This window comes from Balearica regulorum, chromosome 9 (assembly GCF_011004875.1).
Source record: "Balearica regulorum gibbericeps isolate bBalReg1 chromosome 9, bBalReg1.pri, whole genome shotgun sequence".
NCBI lineage: Eukaryota > Metazoa > Chordata > Aves > Gruiformes > Gruidae > Balearica > Balearica regulorum.
Genome location: NC_046192.1, coordinates 16,404,892 through 16,426,573, shown reverse-complemented (window position 1 = coordinate 16,426,573; position 21,682 = coordinate 16,404,892). Strand labels below are relative to the sequence as shown.

At 46.6% G+C, this 21,682-nt stretch overlaps 1 protein-coding gene across 4 annotated transcripts in view; it reads left to right on the top strand.

Annotated features, from left to right (window-relative positions):
- Positions 1 to 21,682, top strand: part of TP63 (tumor protein p63) — a 106,939-nt gene that overhangs the window by 69,487 nt on the left and 15,770 nt on the right. For 3 of the 4 annotated variants that reach the window (XM_075761254.1, XM_075761253.1, XM_075761251.1), the window contains 6 exons: positions 15,112 to 15,298; positions 17,020 to 17,135; positions 17,460 to 17,569; positions 17,818 to 17,954; positions 18,974 to 19,056; positions 20,017 to 20,153. In XM_075761254.1, coding sequence (XP_075617369.1) covers positions 15,112 to 15,298; positions 17,020 to 17,135; positions 17,460 to 17,569; positions 17,818 to 17,954; positions 18,974 to 19,056; positions 20,017 to 20,153 — 770 coding nt within the window. The remainder of the gene's footprint in view (positions 1 to 15,111; positions 15,299 to 17,019; positions 17,136 to 17,459; positions 17,570 to 17,817; positions 17,955 to 18,973; positions 19,057 to 20,016; positions 20,154 to 21,682) is intronic. The other variant, XM_075761252.1, reaches the window with a different exon arrangement.

Here is a 21,682-nt window from a genome sequence, read left to right as displayed (position 1 = left end):
GGAAGGTGGCCAAAGCTACGTGGTGGGAATGACATTTTCTTACTCGAGCATTGGCCTAACTCTCTGGTTTTATCCCCCTCCTGTGCAAACATTGCTTTGTCCCTCAATTCCTCCATACACCTCTGTACCACACATCAAAACCTCTGCTTCCTCTTTCTCTGAATTGTGTGATTAATTATTCCTCCCAGCCCACTGCTGCAATGTGAAAACGGGTCCCTCTTACTTTTGCAAGCACTTTCAAAGGTGCTTGCTCTTTGGAGAGGTAGCGCATGGAGAAGCATACATCAGCCTGTGTGGGAATGGGGTGGGGGTGGTGTTTTGTTTTGTTTTTTTCCCCTTGGCTACATGAGCAGCTAAAACCTGTAACCTACAGGAGTTGGAAGCTCCATGCAGAAAATTAGCTTAGGTTGGTGGAAGAGTTGAGATTGCATTTTTCTTGGCTAATTAAAGGATTAAAGGTGCAGAGATTTAGAGTGAACTGTCAGTGTGCTACAGAAGAGAGCCTTTGATGGTTGAATCCGACTTGAGATTAAACAAATTGCGTTTAAATAAGAAATATGTGGCAACAGTTACAGTCTAGCTGGGCCTCTATTATTTGCTGTCCTCCAAGGTCAGGTAGCTGGCATGCTGTGACTAGGGCTTCTCTTCCCTTACCAACTTGCTTCTTCCCAAGTGTCTCCCTCTGGATTGTTTCAATCTGTTGCCTCCATACCTTGTAAAACTGGGCTTATTTCTTCTCACCCAGTGCTTTGTGCAGCAGAGCCTGGCATGCCGCCTTACGCGATGATGATCCCGCTGCCCATCATAGCAGTAGCACGGTTGCATCCTTGTCGTGTGTTTTGTCATGCCTCTGATCCTATTTAGGGTGGTGTTCTGTTGGGGTTTTTTCGCATCCTGGTGCTTTGCAGTCTGCAACTGGAAAGCTGAATACTTGTTTCCCTTGGACTCTTTTTGTTGTTCAGTTTTGAACTGGTGGATGGAAAGAGTCTTTTGGGTTATACTGATAGTTTAATGAGGTCTTCCTCTACATGGTAGTGGCAGATAAAATCCTGGAGGGATAGTTAGCTGTCACTGATTTGCTTCTCCAGGTTCAAAGTCCCTGCTTTGTTTGTTGCCGGTTGATTGTCTTCAACAGGCTACATTTGCAACTGGCTTTCCAGTGTTGGTCCCAACCTTCCTTGTGCCTTCTTGCTTAGATAGCAGTAAATTCAGAGCTGATAAGGGGCTGGTTTTAGGTCCTACCCTTGATAGCACTTGCAGTGATGCAAGCTCATGAGATTCATGCTAGCTATCTCAGGACACAGCTTGCTTTTTGCAAGGGCAGGAATTCGTCTGCACAGCATCATGCAGGGCAACAGCACATTCTGTCCATGGAGGCTTTGCACCTTTCTCTGATGCATCATGTATGAGCTGTAAGGAAAATGGGAGTGCCGGCCAATATGAGCCAATAACTTCTTCTGATGTCGCAAGTCTGTCTTGTTTTGCTCCATTTTGTTTTATTTCTTTTGAGGGAGGAAGGTGCTTGTCTCTAGTACTTTCAACCCATATAAGTTTGTGAGAGGGTTTTTAGTTGGCTTTTTTTTTTTTGGAGAGTGGGGGAGGTGGAGGAAATCAGAAAATTCAAACTGGTGAAAAATCTGCTGGGATTCCAATATCACTCAAAAGCATGGCATTACTTACTAATTGGGTGTGGTTAGTTGGGAAATCTGACTTTTAAAATTATGTTTCTCAGGGAACTATTCCTGTTTTCATTGTTATCCAGTAACAAAGACTGCCTTTCATTTGGGAAAGCAGCCTTGCTTTGAATGCGATAGGTCTTCTCACAAAGCACCGGTGACTTGGGGTCTTCAGAACTTGCAGTTTGCAAATGGAGCAGTGCAGAGGTAGTGAGGTTTGCAGGGACAAAGAGCTGTTTGGTGTTTTTCTTGGAAAGCCATCTTCAGATTGTGGTCATGTGGATTTGCATCTAAATCCACATTCATTCCTGTTATGTTTCCAGTTAGGTCATGCAGATGACATGATTATCTTTCAGTTACCAAGTGAAATAAATCAATTGCTAGGTATTGAGAGACTTGCTGCGATCTGTTTCCAATAACTTATAGATCTGTAACTATGTCATGGAGCATTTGGGCAATTATTCCTCATGAGCTTACCTAGCAGGCTTGTAGATTTACCTGTAAAGTGCATCCAGGTCCATGCAAGCTTGTTTTATGCACTTGTGCATTCTTGCTGAAATTATAAAGCAACCTAAGAATCGGGTAGAACAGGTGTGGACTATGCTGTGTTCAAGCCTTCCATTTCTCATGCAATGTGTTACTGCAGATCTTCCTTTGGCTTGCATGTCAACTGGGACGTGGTTTTCCATTCTTCTTCTCTTGGGGGGTTGGAGATGCAAACCAGAAGATTTTGATTTCTGTAAGAGGGAAAAGAAGGACTGCTGGTAACGTTTCCCAAACTCATTGCATACCTTCCTCCTGTTCTAAACGTTGCTCTGCAGAATGGCTGTCTTTCCCTAGCCACTGCAGTTGTGTAGCTTTAGGGCTGCTGGCAAGCATGAGAAAAACAGGAGAAATACCCTAAGCCTGAGATGGGCTTGTTAATCTCCCTAGCAGAGAAGATGCCACAGTGTTGACCTCACTAGCTGCCTGGGGGGTGAGATGCTGCGTTCTGGAGCTGGGCACGTCTTGATGGCCTGATGGCTGCAGCAATGACACCGTTACGTTCCTCAGCATGGTTCTTGACAAGCTGTTTCCCATAGTACGTAGGAAAATCAAGGTCCCGGTTCAGTAAGGTACTTGAGTGAGTGCATAACCTCTAGCACGTGAATATTCCCTGTGAAATCTGTTGGGTTCTGTTGGAGTCAGCAAGGCTGCTCCCATCCTTAAAGGTAGGCATCTGCTTAAACACCTTGCTGAATCATGTCTTGACTTTGAAAGTAGGCTTAGAAGAAACCACATCAGTTGACTCAAGGACTGTGCTTAGGTAGGTCATTGAGGATAGAAGGAGAGGGCTGGGAAGGAGGAGGATCTAGGTAAAACACAGATCTCGGAACCTTGCAAATGCTGGTAATAGACAAGAACACAGTCACTAGTTGCCTTTCTCGCAGTTCATCCCCAAAGCTTAATTGTCTGAATAAAAGGTTTAAAGGTTTGACTTAGTCACCATTCATCCCAAGTATGCTGGAGCTGCTGTCATGCTTTATTGATCTAGCTTAGATCTGAGTTAGTACATCTTTGTGTCCTCAGTAAAACTATGATTTGCTCAGTTAGGTGTGATTTTTGTCTTTCCTAATCCTTATGTTTTCTCTGTGACTCAGAATTAGAGTATGGCCTCGTTGGGTCAGTAAATCCACAAAACAGAGGGACGTTTACAGAAATGGTTTGGTTCAGTTTGGATTCCCGGTTTTCTAGGAGGAGGAGAGGGCCCTTACCAGATGGTCTTCATACAGAGGAAGAAAATTTGTCCCTGCTCAGTGTCTGTGTGTTAGTTTTTTGCCTCTCTCACCAGCTAGTCTGTTCTGGTCAGAAAAGCTTTGCTGGCTTTTCACTTTAATTATCAATGAAATGCTCTGCAAGCAGGAGAACAATATTTGCATAGATGTAATTCTGGAAATTGAGCGTAATGTGATCAGGAAATGGGACAGGCCCTGGCTGTTATCATGGAAGAGACTTGCTGGTACCTGCACTTTGTTTCAAATGTAATAAGATCTGACTCAGGAAGGTTTCCTGGACGTTAATAGAGAAAACTCAATGCCCTTTTGGCAAGGGACTCACGCTAACCTTTCTGCACAGGAACAAAAGAGATTTCTTGCAAATTCATAAATCTGTTCTGAAAAGGCTGCCCACAGTACACTGAAGCTGAAATGGTCTCCCTTGGAGCAGAAAGGCAGGGGCGTGTGTGTGTGTGTGTTCAGGACTTGCTTTTTCTGAGATAGAAGCCAAAGAACAAGGCACTTGTGTGCGCTGCCAGTTAAATCTCAGTGGGAAGACATGATGCTACTTGCAAGGTATGCACAAGACAAGACCAGAGGCGCCGCAGTGCTTGATTACTGTCAAGGGCTTAGTTGGAACTTGCCTTTGCTCTTTGGCCTGCAGCATTTATGTAGAAATTGGGGACGCTGTTGCTTGCTTCCAAAGCTTTGCCTTGATGGGTCCTGCCCACATCTTAGGCGGGGAGGAAGGGGGGGGCCACTCAGAGCCTATGAAGTAAACAGGAAAATTACTCACCTTAATGATGCATTTCACTGGTACTGCTGCTTTGAGAGCCTGTCAGATTTAATACTTTCTGTCTTTCCACCCATAGGTGTGATTAATACTTTATTAGAAGGATGGAGAGGTATCTGTACTTTCCCTCAGGTAGAATAAACAGGGGGGGAAGGAAGGTGAATAGGAGAGAAAGGAGATTGCCTTTTTCCATCAAAACCAGTCTGTCGAGAGTGCGCGTACAGAAGAGACCTCACTGGCTGACTTGGCTGGTGGCCCCTTACTCTATCAGAACATTCCAGTTGACAGCTGAGACCCTTGGCCTCCTGGTTAGCTGCTAGCCCTGCTCCATGGGGTGCAGTGGCTGGTTCCCAGCTCGAGGGACAGCCAGGGAGCAGTCCTGCACTTGGTCACAGAACGACATTGAAGTAGGCATGCCCAGCCAAGAAAATACGCACGCGGTCATCAGCCTGCTCAAAATGCTTAGTCCATTGTAGAGGCAGAGTGTCTTGCTCTCTGCTCACAAAAAACCTAATGTGTTTTGGCTCTGGATTTTAGTATAGGTAATAAACCCCACGTTTCATAGGAGGTAGTCTCAGATGTTTTCACGTTTTCCAAGCTGTGCTGGGCTGTGGTGTCGCAAAGCTCTCACACTGGCTCTGTCTGACCTGTATCTTTGGATGAAGAAGAGAGCTACAGAGAGCTACTGTGGGAGAGCCCTGAGCTGTCACGTGCACAAATTCAGGATCTGAAGATGTGTGTTGCACCATCTGAGGAGACAGGAGTGCTCAGCCAGATCTGCTAGCTTTCCCTCTGGATGAACGTTGCTGAAAACTGCCCCCTTTGAAATAAATCTGGCATCCCTTGCTTGTGTTGAACTGCACGGTTTGGAGATGTCCTGCAGTTTGTGTCAGTAATGCAGTTACCAACAGGAAGGTTGTTGCTGGGCCACCTGGGATGAGTAAGGAAGCTGATCCTTCAAACGGGTTATGGGGGAATGAAAGAGGGATCTCTTATGGCCATCTGCACAAGGCTTAATAGGTAACAGAAGCCCAACTATGCCTTCAGTAGCACTTTAGGAAGACAAGGAGGAAGAAATACAAATTGCCTCTGTGTGAGCTTCTTCAGGGGTTATTTGTCCTTTAAGTAGAGTCTATTGACCCTAAGTCAAGAAAGAGGGAACAGGAAACAAAATGTATTTGGGCAAAGGTGGTAAGTATGAGACATCAGAAGACATTCAACCTGGTTTTAGCTTTTAATCACTTGAATTTTCTCTCCTGTAGCTGTCTGTTAGAATGAGACTGTGCAAAGACGACCAGCTTGTATCTCATCTGAGCCTGTCAGTGACCCAACTAGGAAGATGGGCCCATATTTGACACATACTCTTACCCTTGCAATATGCTGACCCTGTAGCATTTTGCAATTAGGTTAGCCCTTTGGCGTGAGCCAAAATTTGGGTAGAAATCTGTCACCATCTAGCAAGGTGTCGTGCTTTCCAGGGTGTTGAATGGCTGGTGCAGTCTATGGCAAAGTGCCTGATACCTCCAGGTCTGACTCTGCCCCTAAATTGCAGGCTTGGGATGTTGCTGATTGAAAAGACTACGTTGCCAGAACAACTTTTGTAGTGTTCTTTTTTTTTTTTTTTTTTAACATGTTCTCTTGTCCAGCTTGGCTTCCCTCCCCTGTAACAGATACTGTACTAATAACAGCTCATTTACTTTCCTCTGAGATATTAATGAAATCCCCTTATTTGCAGGTGAGAGAACTAGAGAGAGTTTTGGATTTAGGTCTTACAGCTGGCATTTCTTTGAACCCTACTTCCTCCCCTTGATCTTCAGCTGGTGTGGAGCTATCTGAACCTGTGACTGTATCCCAAATTGCTGAGGGCCCAAAGCATACATCTACTGTCTAGAGGGCTACAAGGCTTAATCTGCTTGTCAGGGACTCTTATAGCTGACTTGCGTTGATGAAACCAGGCAGGATTTGGTGGGAGCAGGCTTATTTTGGAGAGCTTTAGGATTTTTGCTTTGCCATTTGCTTATCTTAATTGAGCATGCACAGAAACAATCAGTAAGGACAACCTCTGTGTGCTGCTGTGGTTCTTCCTTCCTTATGGTTGAGTTCATCACCCTTTGACTTTCAGCAGGGGACAAAAGTGACTGGGAGATGCACTAAAAGTTGGTGTCTGGTTACTCCAGACAATATTTCCTCTGGCTGGTTAGAGTTTTTGGAGTTTTACAGGTAGGATGGAGCATGCTGGAACATGCGGACTTGAAACAAGTGAGATCTGAGAGGTTAATAGGAAGCAAACAGCAGCCTTCCTCTTTGGCTGAACCTGAGACAGATGGTTGTAAGAAGGTTTCATCCCTCACACCAAGCCAGGAGGAGGTTTGAAATGGCTAACCTAGGCTCTGCTTAAAGCAGTCCCTGAGCAGAACAGTCTCTGATGCTCAATATCTGAGGCTGATGTGCACGTGAGTCAGCAGCAGTATGCGGTGGGGTGGGTTTGCTGTCGGGAGCCTGGATATGTTCTTGCCAGTTCATTTCTGGACTCCTTGATAAGAAAATTCTGGTTTCCTTTAAAATACAAATTGAATCAGACCTTTAAGTCCAGGTTTGACTTCACAAATGCCCTTACGCAGAGGCATACCGGCTTAAGCAGGTGGCAGGTAACAATGCTGCCAAAAGTTGGGCATATGCTGAAGGTTTTTTGCTAAATCAAGTCTTGGAGGTTTTTACCTGCAGCTTTGGTGAATATGTTCTGATGTAATGAGTAGAATTGGCTGGTTATGTCAGTGTCACTGTTTCTAGCTGGTGTGATGCTTAGTGTTATACTAATCAACTTACAGTTTCATGTAAACAAACACACGTGGTCATATATATACTCACTTGCATTACCTGCAAGGAGTTGCATGTGTTTTATATAGATGCAAATACTTGTACCTTCAGTGTAGCACTTCGTTTGCAGCGGGTTCCCTCCTGCTAGGAGGATGTGAAGCAGCTGAGTGTTCTTGAGGATAGTGGAGCTGTGAAAGGAGGGAAGAAATGCAATTAAGTTGCTCATGGAGCTGCTTCTGCATTCACTGTAATGACTAAAAATGTTGCTGTCAAACTTTGACTCACTAAATAATATTCAATAATCAAGCTGATGTTTTTCAATTCCAATTTTAACTAATATTTTAGTCTGACTTTGTTTACTCCTCACTATTCTGCCAAGTGTTAACACTTCATAGCCTTTAGGTGAGTGTGGGTAGTATGAGAGTGGGCTTCCACAGTTTTAGTGGTGTATCTTCTTTGGTAGTCAAACGGGTTGCTTATGTTGTTGTGCATCTGTAATACAGAAGACACTGGGAGACCCAAATATCAACTTGTGAGTTGAACAGGATGAAAAGAACATGTGTCCATCCCAAACCCCCAAAAACACCAAAACCCAATGTTTGAAGTATGACAATGCAGCATGAGGTCTGATGCATGGGAGGCTTTATTTGCAAAATCATTCTGATCCTATGGAAATAGGCACAGCATTCAGAGCCTGGTATGCTTGCAAAGCGTGTGTGCTTTGGCCTGTTACATTGCATCAGAGGGAACCGTGCTATTGTGGGGATAATTCTTGGGTGTTTTGTGTATGAGTGTAAACCAGTGTTTGTAAGAAGGTACCTGAGAGTGTACCTTGGATTTTGGGTAATAACATAAAATAGATACTCCTTGTGGAAGCTACTTCAGTCAGAGAAAATTGCCACATTACAAAATAACGTGGGATCCCACCATCAGCGGGCGCTTACTGCGACCCACAGGGGAAGAGTTGTTCAGCACTGGCTCAGCTTTGGCTTTCAGCACGTTCACTCTCATTTCATACCTTCACCTCACTTGCAAAATTTCCGGTGCAAAGTAGTCGATCAGAAATGCAAATTACTAGACATTGTTAGCATCTGAAACTTATTTGGTACTGCTAAAGTTTCAGTTCAGAAACTGGCAGAGAAACTGGATACGATGCACAAGCAGTGTGTGAGCTGGGTACGCAAGGTAAGGTCATTTGACTGCAGGAGTCTTACAGTTTTGGTTTTTAAATAAATTAATTTCAAAAAAATAAAATGGACTAGCAAAGGAAGAGAACTTAACTAACAAAATTATATAGTAAAGCCTTCCTTTACAGCCATCAGATTGTATCAAAAAACATGTGTAAAATAATTCCCAGCTTGCCTCTGAAGCTTTCCATCAGAGGTTTTTTTCCTCTCTTGAAACAGGATACTCTTCATTTCATTCTTTTTTTTTGTTGTTGTTCATTTAAAAATGCGTTTTCAAGCCAAACCTCAAGAGGTCTTCATTTGTTGATGAAATAAGTCTGTAGATAAGAAACTGAAATGTAAAAGCCCTTGAATGTAACGTTTTCAAACTTATAACTGTTTCACAGTGCAAAAATAGTATGGGCAAATATCAGTGTTATTTCTGTTATCATTGTGGCTTTGCTGGCAACATTGAGGAGGAGTATTCCTAAAGCAGATAATATATCCTGGTCGAGGTAGTTTTGAATTAAATCTCTGGGGAGCTTCAAGCGAGAGGCTGAAGTATTGTTGCATGAATGAATGATCCCATTTTCCTAAAGATGGGAGAATCTAGTGGATGATCTGAATTCAATATTCTGGGGAATTTCAGGGGGTCTCCTACCCCCTGACCTGCCACGCTCCTGCCAAACACGACCAATTGTGCGTGTCCCCATGCTCGCCCTTCTCAGCCTGCTTCAGCACTGTCCCCTGAGACAGGGTGCGTGGCTGGGGACGGGTGTTTGCGGGGTGGTGGCAGGGGACTGGGCAGGAGTGCAGAGCGGAGGACATCGCAGGGGTTTGTACGGGGAGGGGGGAACACGGAGCTGCCGCTCTCTGCCAAGGCGAGTAGGTGGCTGTGCACGCAGCTCCGCATCTGCCGGTGTGCGGGGGGGGGGGGGGGGGGGGGGTGAAATCCGCTTTTCTCTCCCTTTTGCATTGCGCGATAGCAGAACGCGGGAGCCGTGCCAGCTCAGCCGAGCGCAAGCGTCCCTTTCCAGCGGGTTGGGGGGGCAGCACCGCTTCTCCCAAATCCCTGCCCGTGGGCTGAGCCCCGCGGTTAGCCACAGCCGGGGGGCGGGGGGCAGGCGGCTCCGCGGCGGGGCTGCACGCAAGGAGGGGATGCGGCACACACCAGGCACCGTCCCGCTGAATCCCTGTCCTCAGGCTACGTTTCTCCGCTCTCCTCCCTGCCACCCCTCCCCTTCCCCGTTTACCTAAGCAGGTCAGCACACACACACACACACACAATATATATTTATTTATTTTTTCACTAAGGTTTCCAAGGTGCAGCACCAGCTGCCGTCGGCGTCCGGTCCGGCGTGGGGAGCGCCGCCTGCCCCGGGGCAGCGGGGACCTGCACCGACACGCTCCTCGCCGCTTCTCCCGTTTCTCTTGCGGTTTTCGCGGCGTTGCCCGTCCCCACGCAGCTCGTGGGTCGCGTACCTCCTCCCCTCCGCCGTCCCCTCCGCGCTGCCGGCCGGGGGGACGCGGGGCCCCCCTGCCTGATGTCAACATCTCGGAGGGTGAGGCCGGGGAGGAATGTGCCGCTCCCAGCCCGGCGCAGGTAATTAATCCCTGCGACTGACAGGTGGCAACAGGCGGCCTTTGGCTGCGGCTCCTGGGGAAAAGCGCTCGAAGGAAGGATTTTAATAGCTCCTCAGTACCGTTCATGCGCGCCTGGCGAGGCGCGGGGTGCGCGGCGGCGGGGGAACTCAAGGGGAACGTGAAGTTTAAGTCTCTGCAAAGGTGGACCCCCTTGGGTGAATCGCTGCCCTTCCCCAAGGGGTAAAAGAGGGTGACATGGGTTTTTTTTTCTTTGGCCCAGGGTGAAGTCTGGTAAATGTCTGCAAAGCGCTTGTGGGGCTGCATCAGCATCCCTCCCGTTCCCGTCCTCCCCGGATATCGTATGGTGGTTTCCCCTTCAGGTGGGGGGATGCTCGCTGGTGCGGTGGGCTGTGGGTCTGGGGGCTGTTGTCACGCATGGTGGACCTGTAGATGCATTGGGGCTGACAATCGCTAGACCTGTCATGCCCCATGGTTTGAATGTCTGCTACGTCTGCTAGCAGCAAGCTGTCTGCTTTTCTCTGGAGCCTGATGAGATAGAGGACCTCAAACTGGAGCTGCAACGAGTCAACTAGTGAGCGGTGTGGCTAAGGTTATGCTGAGCCAAAGGTTAAATCTGGCAGGAGATGTCTATGTCCGCAGCGCTCCTGGCAGAGCTGCTCTTGGACTTTACTGCTGAGCCTTCTGTGGATACAAGGCACTTGTTAAGAGTGTGTGTGCGTGTGCATACACATGTATCTGGTGTCCCTGCCATGCCCCCAACAGGTTTTTTTGCAAATGAAAAGTTAAATCGCTGTTCATAAAAAAAAAAAAAAAATAAATAAATTTTTATTCTTAGTAGGTAACTTCCTACTACCTTTTTTCTCATAAAAGAATAAACCTTATGCAGGTGACTTTCTGGTTTTTTGCAACTCCTTGCTTCTCATCTGCAAATTCTTTGGTGCAAGTAAATGTTGCTTTCCCACTCTTCTGACCTGTTCCCTACCTCCCTGCCCCCTTTTCGGAGTTAGTTTGATAGGGGACAAAGCACAGCTGACTGGCTTTGAAAACATCAAGTAAAATGAATTTAGTGTTTAACTGAGTTGAACTAAAACGTGACTTCTTGAAAGAAGTTTGCCAAAGATTTGAAAGACCTGTTGATCTGAGCAGAAGGGGCTCAGGGAGCTGTCACGCCATAAGCCAGCCTCTGGGATCACCTTCAAGTTGACATCCGTCAGCATTCCCAGAGCTGGTTGAACCCTGCTCCTTTTAAAGACTTAGAGGCCGTAATCCCTCGGCTAGATCAGATGGTAAAACCAATATTAGAGGTAGATTTCCAAAGTAGTGCTTGGGGGATTTCACTGCATCAGAGTTTTGCAGGGGAATTGAATGCTCAGTGAAAAGCCGTTGCAGCTTGTATTGCACCCAGCACTTATTTCCAGGAGACTTCTGTCCTTTCTAGCAAAAATTTTTCACTTGAGAGGTGAAAAATGTTTTGTTTTCTCCTTTAAACCCTTTGTTGACACACCTTCCGGAGTAGGGGCTTGCTAAGAAATCAGACAGGTGTTGCCTGATGGTAACTGGTGTGTGTATTGTGATACTGAATTACCAGCCAGGGTGCCAAGAGTGGGTAATATAGTATGTCTGCACAGGCAGGTGGGGAGGGCAGGGCTGCAGGCACTGGAATGTTCTCTTCTTTCCTTTTAAAACATATTATTAAGTAAAAAGCTAAATTCACTGTTGTTCTTAGCAATCTCTTGAAGTCTGCTTATTTGGGCATGATGTGCAGCACTCAAACCCCAAAGAAAAGTCTGAGCCAAAGCTCTTTCCTCTCCCTCTCAAACGGATAACACGTCGCCAGGCTCTGTTCTTTTATTTCTTTTACATAACTTTCTGGTCTGTGCGTCTGGTAGAAGTAGTGTTCACACTCTTCAGACTGTTGGCGCAGCTTTTGTTCTTGCTGCTAGATCATGACTACTGTCATCTTGCTAAAGGACAGGTTTGTTGATTGGGTCAAGCTAATTTTTGGTATTTTTTTGCTCCTAATTAATTTCATTTTCCTATACTAGCAAGTAACAGAAGTGCGTTGACTTATTGTCATGCTCTAGATTTCTGGGAATTGCTGGTTGTGATCTTACTCCTCATACAGTGAGCGTCTGTCAGTTTCTGTAGGAAAATGGTGGGCAGGGGCATTGTCACGTCAGCGAGGTAGGGCAGTTTGGAGACCGCTGGGGAGAGGCATGTGTGCCGAGAGGGGTGACCCTTGCTTGCAGGCACTCTTTGAATGCACAGACAGCTCCTGCCTTGGGGCTTTTTTCTGATGCGTATTTGCTTTGAAATCTATATACAATATCCTGTCTTGCTTCATGGATATAGCGATTATCACCGATCCAGTACGAAGTCACCATGACCTAGTTGTTCGCATCTGTTTATGCCAATAGATAGCTGAGCGTCAGGTTACCCATGGTTGCAGCAAAGTTGGCAGGGTGGGAAACCCAAGCCCCTTACTGTCTGACAGCAGGTACCCCGTGGACAGATTTACACTGGTGTTAAATGACCAACTGCTCAGCAATTGCACGCTCACAGGCGGCTGTGCCTGAGGTAGATGTGAAATCATGGCGATATGCCATGGCCCTGAGCCCGGTGTGGTGCGTGCGAGGCTTGAACCCCTCTTGCAATCAGATGACAAAAAGGCGGCACAGCCTCTTGCTGTCTTGTTTGTCTCTGCTGGGTGCTGCTGTTTGCCTCCCCATGCCCTGTATCCTGAAGCAGAGGAGGGCTCCTGGTCACCCTCCTCTGACATGCCAAATTCAAGGTGTTGGCCAGAGCCTGGAGCTCTTGAGTCTGCCCTGTGTTTTGGGGATATATGTATTTTTTTCTTTGTTAGATAGGCTTATTCATCGTAACACATTAGTCCTTAGCTGTTTTGCTTTCTGTGAATTTAAGCTGCAGGTCCGATGCCTTCCTTGCTGGTTGTAGCCAAAGGGGTCTGACAGTTGGGGTGCTGAAGGGAGGACAAGGAGCAGATCCCTGCCTTTGCTGGCAGAGGGGCCACGCTGTTTGACTTGGAGCTTTGGTATTCGTGTTGGGCACCTCTCCTGTCCTTCTGAAAGGAGTGATTTTCTGCTACCCGCCCCCCCCGCCCCATAACCTCAGCATTCTGTCTTTGAAGATATTGTTCATAAAATAACAGTGAACACTAACACTTCTGATCCGTGACCGAGGGGCGTGTATCTCCTTCCATTTGTTCAATTCTCCAAATGCCTGCAGACACCGGACACGTTGGCTCCTGGTGTGTGCTGTGTGCCCTCCCTGCACCATCACACTTCCATATTTATGCTTTCATTGCAGCCCATCGCCTTTGGGTACCCAATTTCTTTACACTTCAATAGTGTTAACAAATCGCCTGGATGCCTTGGCTTTTCGAGATTTTGAGGCTTTCTGTCCTTGAAACCTTCACAATGCTATTAGCAAACTGGTGTGTTGAGGGAAACAATGCTTTCTAAATTTTCTTCCTCTTTCAAATATAAGTGATTCTTTTCCTGCTTCTTGAGATGAAAAGACAACATAGTGAGCTCACTCTTACCTTCAGTAAGGAATTGCTTTTTAATCAAAAAACAATAAGGAATTTCAGGTTAAAAAGATGTACGATACAAATCATCATCTAGATCTATTTCGCAACTTTTTTTGTAATTGTTTGGCATGTTCCCTGTTTCCGCGGGCTGGGTAAATCCTTTGTGGGTTTAATCTCTAGCCTGCAGGCACATAAAATACATTGCACAACTTGGCCTTTGCATTTTAAAGAATTTTTTTCCTTAGCTTAAATACCTGTAGCATCTTCTCTGCCATATGGCAGGGTGGTGTTGAGTGAGGAGGGAAGGGACCAGCTTGGCTGATTTTTAATCCCCCTCTCCTCCTCAGTGTCTCTCTCCCAACTTCGTTTTTTTCTGTGTTAGCAAGGCATACGCTTTGAAATGCAAATAATCCCTGAATATCACTAGCTAATCCTTCTGTTGCCACGTCACCCGCCACCCACCCATGCGTGCGCCAGCTCTTTCCACCCCAGCAGGGTGGATGGCCACGTCGTGCTCCCAACCTGTGTGAACCTGCTGGTGCTCTGTTTGAACAGTTGGGACCGGGGCTGTATCGGCCACGGCTGCTAGAGATGTTTTTTGAGAAAACAGCTACCTTGGGACTTTCACTTTTCTTCCTCTGCAAGAACAGAAGAGATGGAAGTGGGGAAATGCCAGCAATTCCTGTGGGTTACATGGTTAGAGTTACTGGGAGAGCTCTGCGCTTGCAGATGTCTGAGCACTGGGAGAAAACAGAAAGCCTTTGGAGTGGGGTACTGATAAGAACAGCTGGTTTTTGGAACAACCTTCTATAGCAGAGGAGATCAGAGAGTCCCCTTCACAGGGGACATCCAGAAAAATGGGTTTAGGTTAGACTGTACTGAACCACATAAGAGTTTCCTTGCGACCATTTCTACTAAGCACGTGCCCTTATTTCAGTGTGGATTTTTGAACAGAAACCAATGACTTCAGCCTGTGCCTCGATATTCTGCTGTGTAAAGGTTTCCAGATGTGAACACGCTTCAGAAAAATGCTGCACCAGTGTTATTGCTTTAGTGGGGAACATCTTAAAAGAGGGAATCTAGTACGTCCCGAGTTAGCACAGTGAATAAAAGCATCTTGTTCTGCTTCAGGTGTTTATTTCCCACCCCAAGATGGTCACAACCTCCCTTTTGGAGTCAGTTCTAGCTCTCACTGTGGACCTGGTCTTTGGGCTGCTCAACTCTTCTGAGCTTTGATATTTAGTTAGTTATTAATAGTATTGTTACTTTCCCCCTTACTTCATGGACACAATGCTTTGAGTTTAGAAGCAGGGAGGTTGCCATACAGGTGATCAGCAGAGGTCTGAGATGCTTTTATAAGATGACTAAAATGTCAGATTTGGCACAACTCTGCAAAAGTAGGAGGGCTTCTGTCGTGTCCGTTTTGTTAGGTGAGTAATGTGCGTCCCTTGGAAGAGGGGGTGTGTGGCCAAGAGGAATAAAGATTGTATTTGTTTAAGAGTAGTGGTCTTTATCTGAAGATTTTTGCATTTGGGAAAATTAAGATGTAGATTTGTACTCTACTGTTCTAAAACAGGTAAAGGTCCGGGGGTTTTGCCACATGTGGTGTGGCTGTTGTGTGAAAAAAATGCAATACACGTGCAGTAGCTGGTGCACTCATCTACACGTGCAAAGGCACCTCCATCCTTGTAGCACACTTCCACCTCTAGCTGAACATCCTGACTCTCTCTTGCTCTTTTCTCCCATCCAGTATTCCACCGAACTGAAAAAGCTGTACTGCCAGATTGCCAAGACGTGTCCCATCCAGATCAAAGTGATGACCCCGCCACCTCAGGGAGCCGTCATCAGGGCTATGCCAGTCTACAAGAAAGCTGAACATGTCACCGAAGTGGTCAAACGCTGCCCGAACCATGAGCTGAGCCGGGAGTTCAACGAGGGTAAGGAGGGCAGTGATTTGCTGGTAGTTCCTCTCCAAAGGTGCTTGACTGATGACTAGCTGGTGCAGGGATTTGGCAGCAGCTTCACAGCAGACCTGCTGGAAGCAGACTTCTCTGCAAGGTCTTGTGCAGCTTTTTATTTCCCGTGCTTAGCAGGAAGCTTCATACTACACTTTAGCTGTTCCTGTGCAAGCACATCCTTGGGAAGAAAGTACCGAAATAAACTTTGCGCCTGCTCGGGTTGGATGGATGTCTGTCCCCATGGCAGGCAGTGCCCTTCTGGCAGCCTTTCCCCGCTCCTCTTTTGCTCCCGCAATGAGAAGCAGCTGTTCTTGTGCTCAGGAATGAGCTTCCACATCACTGGGACAGGGATCTCGTAACAGGATGCAATATCATCTCCAGTCCTTAATCCACGCCTCAAAGACAGAGGGGCTGTTTATCTCTAGCAGGATAACACCAAGTGCCAGCATCAACTGTAGGCAACCTTCCTGTACATTTAACACTATTGGTTCAGTATTAATGTTTTAATCTTTTACTTGCTTCTCCTTATGTTAGTGAAGTAGCAGCTGGTTTAAAAATGTCCTGGGGTTTTCTGCAAACTCATGGGCTGGGCTCCGTTTTGCCTTGGCTGCTTAAGTTCACATAAGTTCAGATGCGCATCTGTTTTACTCTACGTGCATTATTTATCTCCTACTGTAAAAAAAAAAAAAAAAAAGGTTGGTGTCAGTTAGCAGGATGTCTTAGGAGCCTGGATCCCTTTGCTGGTTATGATGCAGCCAGCTAGACAAGCCTCAAAATAAGTGAGGACTTGGGAGTGTAAAATCAGAGTGGACTGAGACAGTCCTTTGAAATAGTTTTTCATATTAGAAAGTGCTTTTCTGACAGAACTAGTGTTTTTGAGGGTTAATAGCTGGTTCAGTGATGGAGTTTTAAGAAAGAAAAAACCTAAATCTACAAATTCTTATTCTGAAATAATTATTTCTCTAGAAATATGCTGTCTCTTGAGTAAGAAATGAACCCTTCAAACACAAAACAAATTTTTGGATGAACCCATAACAGGCTTCTCTCCTCAGAATATAGTTGTATGGTGTAGAAACACTATAGAAAATTTGCCGGAAGGAAAATACTTTTTAAAATTATTGGAAAGGGGCCTAAACCCAAAGATGACCATGTTCCCTTCTGCTGTCATTGTAAGCAAGCATGATTTTTCAAGCTGACCATTAAATGCATATTTTTCCTGCTGCTTGAATCTTTTTTAGCTCCTTAGGATCAAGACTGATGGGAGGGAACAGAGGAGGGCTAGCAGTTGATGGGGAAAAGAGTAGGGATTGAGACTTGAAGGAATTTGCTTCATGTACACATTAGGGGATGGAAAAGAAAAGCTTTCAACCAATGTGAAAATCCACATGGAGTTATCTGCTCAAAGATATCTGCTCACAGTTGGCTGTGAGCTGCCATTCAGTTGACGTTTGGGCTCACTTAGTCCAGGATCTCGGGAAGCCCATGTTCAGGTGTTTAGCTTGAGAAAGTCTGCGTTGCCTCTGTCTGGCAGTGGGGACCTTGGGAAGGTACGCTTTAAGGGCTGGGAGGCACGTGTGTGCTCTGGTAGACCTCTGGGTCCAGGTGCAGGGGTTTCTCTTGGTGGAAGATCTTGCTGCCCTGCGCATGAACTTGCTTCACTGAACAGTGTCTCTTGGTTTTTTGCTTCCTTACCCTTGCAGGGCAGATTGCACCTCCCAGCCACCTGATCAGGGTGGAAGGGAACAGCCATGCCCAGTATGTAGAAGACCCCATCACCGGGAGGCAGAGCGTGTTGGTCCCCTATGAGCCACCCCAGGTACGTTGTGAGCTCAGGGTGGTGGCATTCCGGCACACAAAGGGGTGGGGGTTTTAACCCTAGTCGAAAGAGTTGGGATCTTGTGCTTTCCCCATCCTCATCACAATGAAACCCTTCTTCCTCTTTGTCAGAAATGAACTTTTAAATGATCTCTTGATCCCCTGAGAGCAGGAGTTCTCAATTTCTTTTAAGGAAGCCTTATGGTGGGGCTCATTTCATGCTAGTCTGATTGCAGCACAGCTGTGGGAGTACGAGAGAAGAGCCTGGAAAAAGTAGAGCTTTCCATCCACCGTATCTTCTGCTCATCCCCTTTGTCTCATCCAGGTTGGTACAGAGTTCACGACAGTCTTGTACAACTTCATGTGTAACAGTAGCTGCGTGGGAGGAATGAACCGTCGCCCAATCCTCATCATTGTGACACTGGAAACCAGAGAGTAAGTAGTGCATCACGAGTGTAGCCCTTTGCTTGAGAGGTGACCTTCTGGCTCCTCTTCTGCTCAGGGCAGCATTGCGTATACTTAGGGACAGTTTGATGCAAGGTGCCACAGGATATTTTTCAAATCTTTATGGGTGGGAGCTGCCCAACACCTGGAAGATCCTGACTGGGAAATGGGAGGTTTGGGTCTGTCTGCACATACTGAAGTTGAGGGATGCTGATGTTTCCTCTCACCTCTTTTCCCAGTGGGCAAGTCTTGGGCCGCCGATGTTTTGAAGCCCGCATTTGCGCTTGCCCAGGCAGAGATCGCAAAGCAGACGAGGACAGCATCCGCAAGCAGCAAGTCTCTGACAGCACAAAGAATGGTGATGGTACGAAGCGCCGTAAGTAGCTGGCAGAGCTGGGCAGATTGCAAATCGTGCTGTCACCAGGTGCAGGTTCCACGGGGATGGAGCGGCGCTGTGCATGGGCTGTTAGAGGCAGGAGGGCATTAGATGTCTGGTCTCCCAGGATCAATCAGCCTGAAAAATGAGCTGGTGTTCCCAAAGCGACATTTGACAATCTGGGTTTGCAGGCTCCCTTGCTGCGCTGCCTGTGTTAGATCAGCCCTGCCAGCAGTGGCTGGAGGCGGTGTTTATTTGCCACCCTCAAGGTACATGGCTAGGACTCGGTAATCACCTTTTGAACCTTTACTGCTTGTTTGGGACTGTGCTGTCATTCTCTGCTCCTTCTAACGAGTGTCTCATGCTGTGGCATGTGTCTTCCAGCCACAGGGTTCTAGATTCAGACTGCATGTAAACCCTGCTGTGCATCAGAGGTGTTCTGGCGAGTGGCCTCTCTCTGTGCTTTAAAGGGTGCAGTGTACTCATCAGACACGCAAGATATGGAAACGCAGCTTTGGTTTCCTGTGTGCACTCAGTGATGGCATTAGGCTGAACAGCAAAGCAGCAGGTTCTAACAGGAGGCAGATTGGAGGGGGCTTCATTTTCGCAGTGACTTTTGTGTGCTCCCTGCCTGTTCTCTTGCCTTCATGGATCACTGATCCGCCAATAGCTCATGAGCATGGTAATACCAAAACTTGCAAAGACACAGTGTTTGTCCTAGGTATGACTTGCTGGGGTTTTTGCCATATATCTAGCACTTCTTGACTGATGTGTTTCCCTAAGCAGTATGGCCACCCAACATCTGCAAAATCGTGTCTGCCTTATGGAGCCAGGAGCTGCAAGTGCAGTTCTGGAGTGGCTCAGGCAGAGATTCTTTCAGAGCACTGCAGATCTGAGCTGGCCATGCACTTCATGTCTTTCTTCTCTTCTTCTTCTTTTTTTTTTTTTTCTTCTTTTTTCTTTTTTTCTTTTTTGTTTTTTTGTTTTTTTATGGGATGCTTTTGGGATTTCTCTTCCAGCTTTTCGACAAGGAACTCATGGCATACAGATGACATCTATCAAAAAAAGACGTTCCCCAGATGATGAGCTCTTATACTTGCCGGTGAGTTCTCTCTATCTTTGCATTTACCTTATGTTTAGTGTCTTCCTCAGTGACTTGAGGCAAGTCTCACCTAGACTTGAGGTCTGCTTACCTAGACCTCAGAGAGAACTGAGGATGAGGATGGGATGTGGAATTATTTTTTTTTAATCCCCAGAGATACCTATTGTAAATACATATTCCAAACAAAAAATATGAAAAACCTCATTAGCTGCTGACTGAGAGTGGCTTATGTAAGGCATATGAGAGTATCCCAAGGGATCTGCCTGTCCTGGTGGAAACATTGTCTTGGAGACCTAGCTGAGTTTCCTCCTCTGTCATTTCTGGGTCTGTGGCACTTGAACTTTCTCTAGAGATAATGAGTGTTGCCTTACTGACAAAGGTGGATGTTTCTGTAGCTTTTATATGTATTACCATCGTTGTGGAGTGATAGAAGTGAAATACGCTGTGTTAAGCGTAGGATTAGAAAAGGCAAGAAGTATCTGTAATCGACTGTTTAGCTGCTTTCCCACGAGCCACATTTAGTTGGATAAATCACAAACCATGGTGTGCTTAGAGGAGAAGGGAGATCCAAACCCAACATCCAAATTCAAGTACTTTTTTTTTTTTTTTTCCCCTCTCTCCTCAAGGCATGTAAAATTCATCTGAGGCAGGTGAAGACATTTTCTGTATAACAGATTGCATCAGAATCTTGCTTTTGATTGGCATAAATTTACATCAAGTCAGATGACAACCCCAAGATGTTCATTAGCCTGCAGTGTCAGATTATCACTCTTCAACATCATCTGCTGTACCTCTAGCACAAGGCTTAGCGGTTTTATTGCGTATGCATAGTGTTTAAACAGAGTATTTGCATCCTGCTCCGGTTATTTACTTGACTTTATCTAAAACATGCTAAGGTGTCTGTCATTCTAGATGCAGTCCTTTAAGGTTTTTCTTTTCCTCCTTTTTCCCATGATCCAGGTGAGGGGACGGGAGACATATGAAATGCTACTAAAGATCAAAGAGTCCCTGGAGCTTATGCAGTACCTTCCCCAGCACACGATTGAGACCTACCGGCAGCAGCAGCAGCAGCAGCACCAGCACTTGCTTCAGAAGCAGTGAGTATGAGTGCGCTTGCAGTGACCTGTGCGGTGAGGACGGTGTGAAAGGGGAGAGAGAGGAGAGAGACACAGAAGGATTCTGCACAGTTGCTCGCAGGGATGCGGCGCTCAACCGAGGGCCAAGCACTTGTAGAGTACTGTGTCGGTAAAATCCTTTCCAACAGCGTAGCTGCTTGTTAAGCCCCTGGTCAGAGCTGGTAGAAATTGATGCCAGGCGTTTGGCCGAAGCCAAGTTTCTGGGCCAGAACGAGAGATATTACGAGTTTGAGATTCAGATTTCATGACCTGTGCAATGGGACAAAGCAGGCCTGACTGCTTGCAAAGTCCTCTCTAGTCTCCTGTCCCACACAATTCACCTGTTGGTGGGTGAACGAGGACAGACTCGGTGTCTCGTTTCTGACTTCCAGCCGGAGCCCAAGGCACAGCAAGGCAGTGCTGTAGAACAGCCTGCAGACAGAAACCCAATGCACGTGTGTGCACAAGCTGGGGAGCGAGAGTGGGTGTGCTCTTCTCTCGTCTGCTCCATGGGAACAGCAGCAAATGTGGAGCCATCTCCATGCCTTCTCCAGGATGTCCACCTGAGGATCTTGCTAAGAGCCCGTGGAGCTGGGACTGTGAGCACCAGCTCAGCTGAGCGCTCAGATCCTGCTGCTGCACATCTCTGGTGCTGTTGGAGGACTGGTGTCTCAGTGGCCTATAAATACTCTAGGTTCCTCAGCTATAAAAAGGGAAGCTGAAATTCCAGCAGCAAGGATAAAACATGCAAGAATTGCTTTGTGACCAGTGGGCACTTCAAAGACTCAATGTGTGCACTTTTAAAGTGTTTTTAAAAACTGTACTTTGTCACTGACTCTCCACACTGCGTGTGAGAAACTTTCCATCTAGGCAGACACAGTCCCTATCTGAACTTGGCTGGCAGGGCTGCGCCAGGATTACTTTGGGTGGTGTAAGTGGCAGGAGGATGGGGAGGAGAAGGGCCAAATAAGTGTCTGGTTTCCATTTTCCCCCTCTGTTCTCAAAGCTTTGCAGTTACAGAGACTGGGTCAGAGAATAACTTCCCAGACAGACCGTAAGCGATGTCATTCACGGGCATTGCTTCACCTGCTGTATCGGGTGACAGAAAATAGCTGCCCAGGCTGTAGGTAGCCACCAGCGGTAGTGCTTAGGATCTTGAGCGTTCCTGCTGGTAAGCTCACGCGTCAAGAGGCTGTGGGTATAACTCATTCCTCTGCAGAGGTTAGCACGAGGCCAAGGCACCACATAAGTCCCACTTGAGCCTGTAGGGATTTATTTTGGTGCCTTGGCCTTGTCTCAGGACTTCTGCAATACCACGGCTTTCTGCCAGATCTCTGCATGTGTTCACATTTCAACCTGTGTGTTTTTAGTGTCAGCTGGAGTCTTGTGAAGGTGTGAAAAAAAGCCTTGTGCCAAAATGGCTCAAGCATCCAGGGGCTCTGGACTCTTTATCAGGGCACTTAAGATTTTCATTATTTTTTATTTTTATCAGTCATCTGCACTGTTTGTGT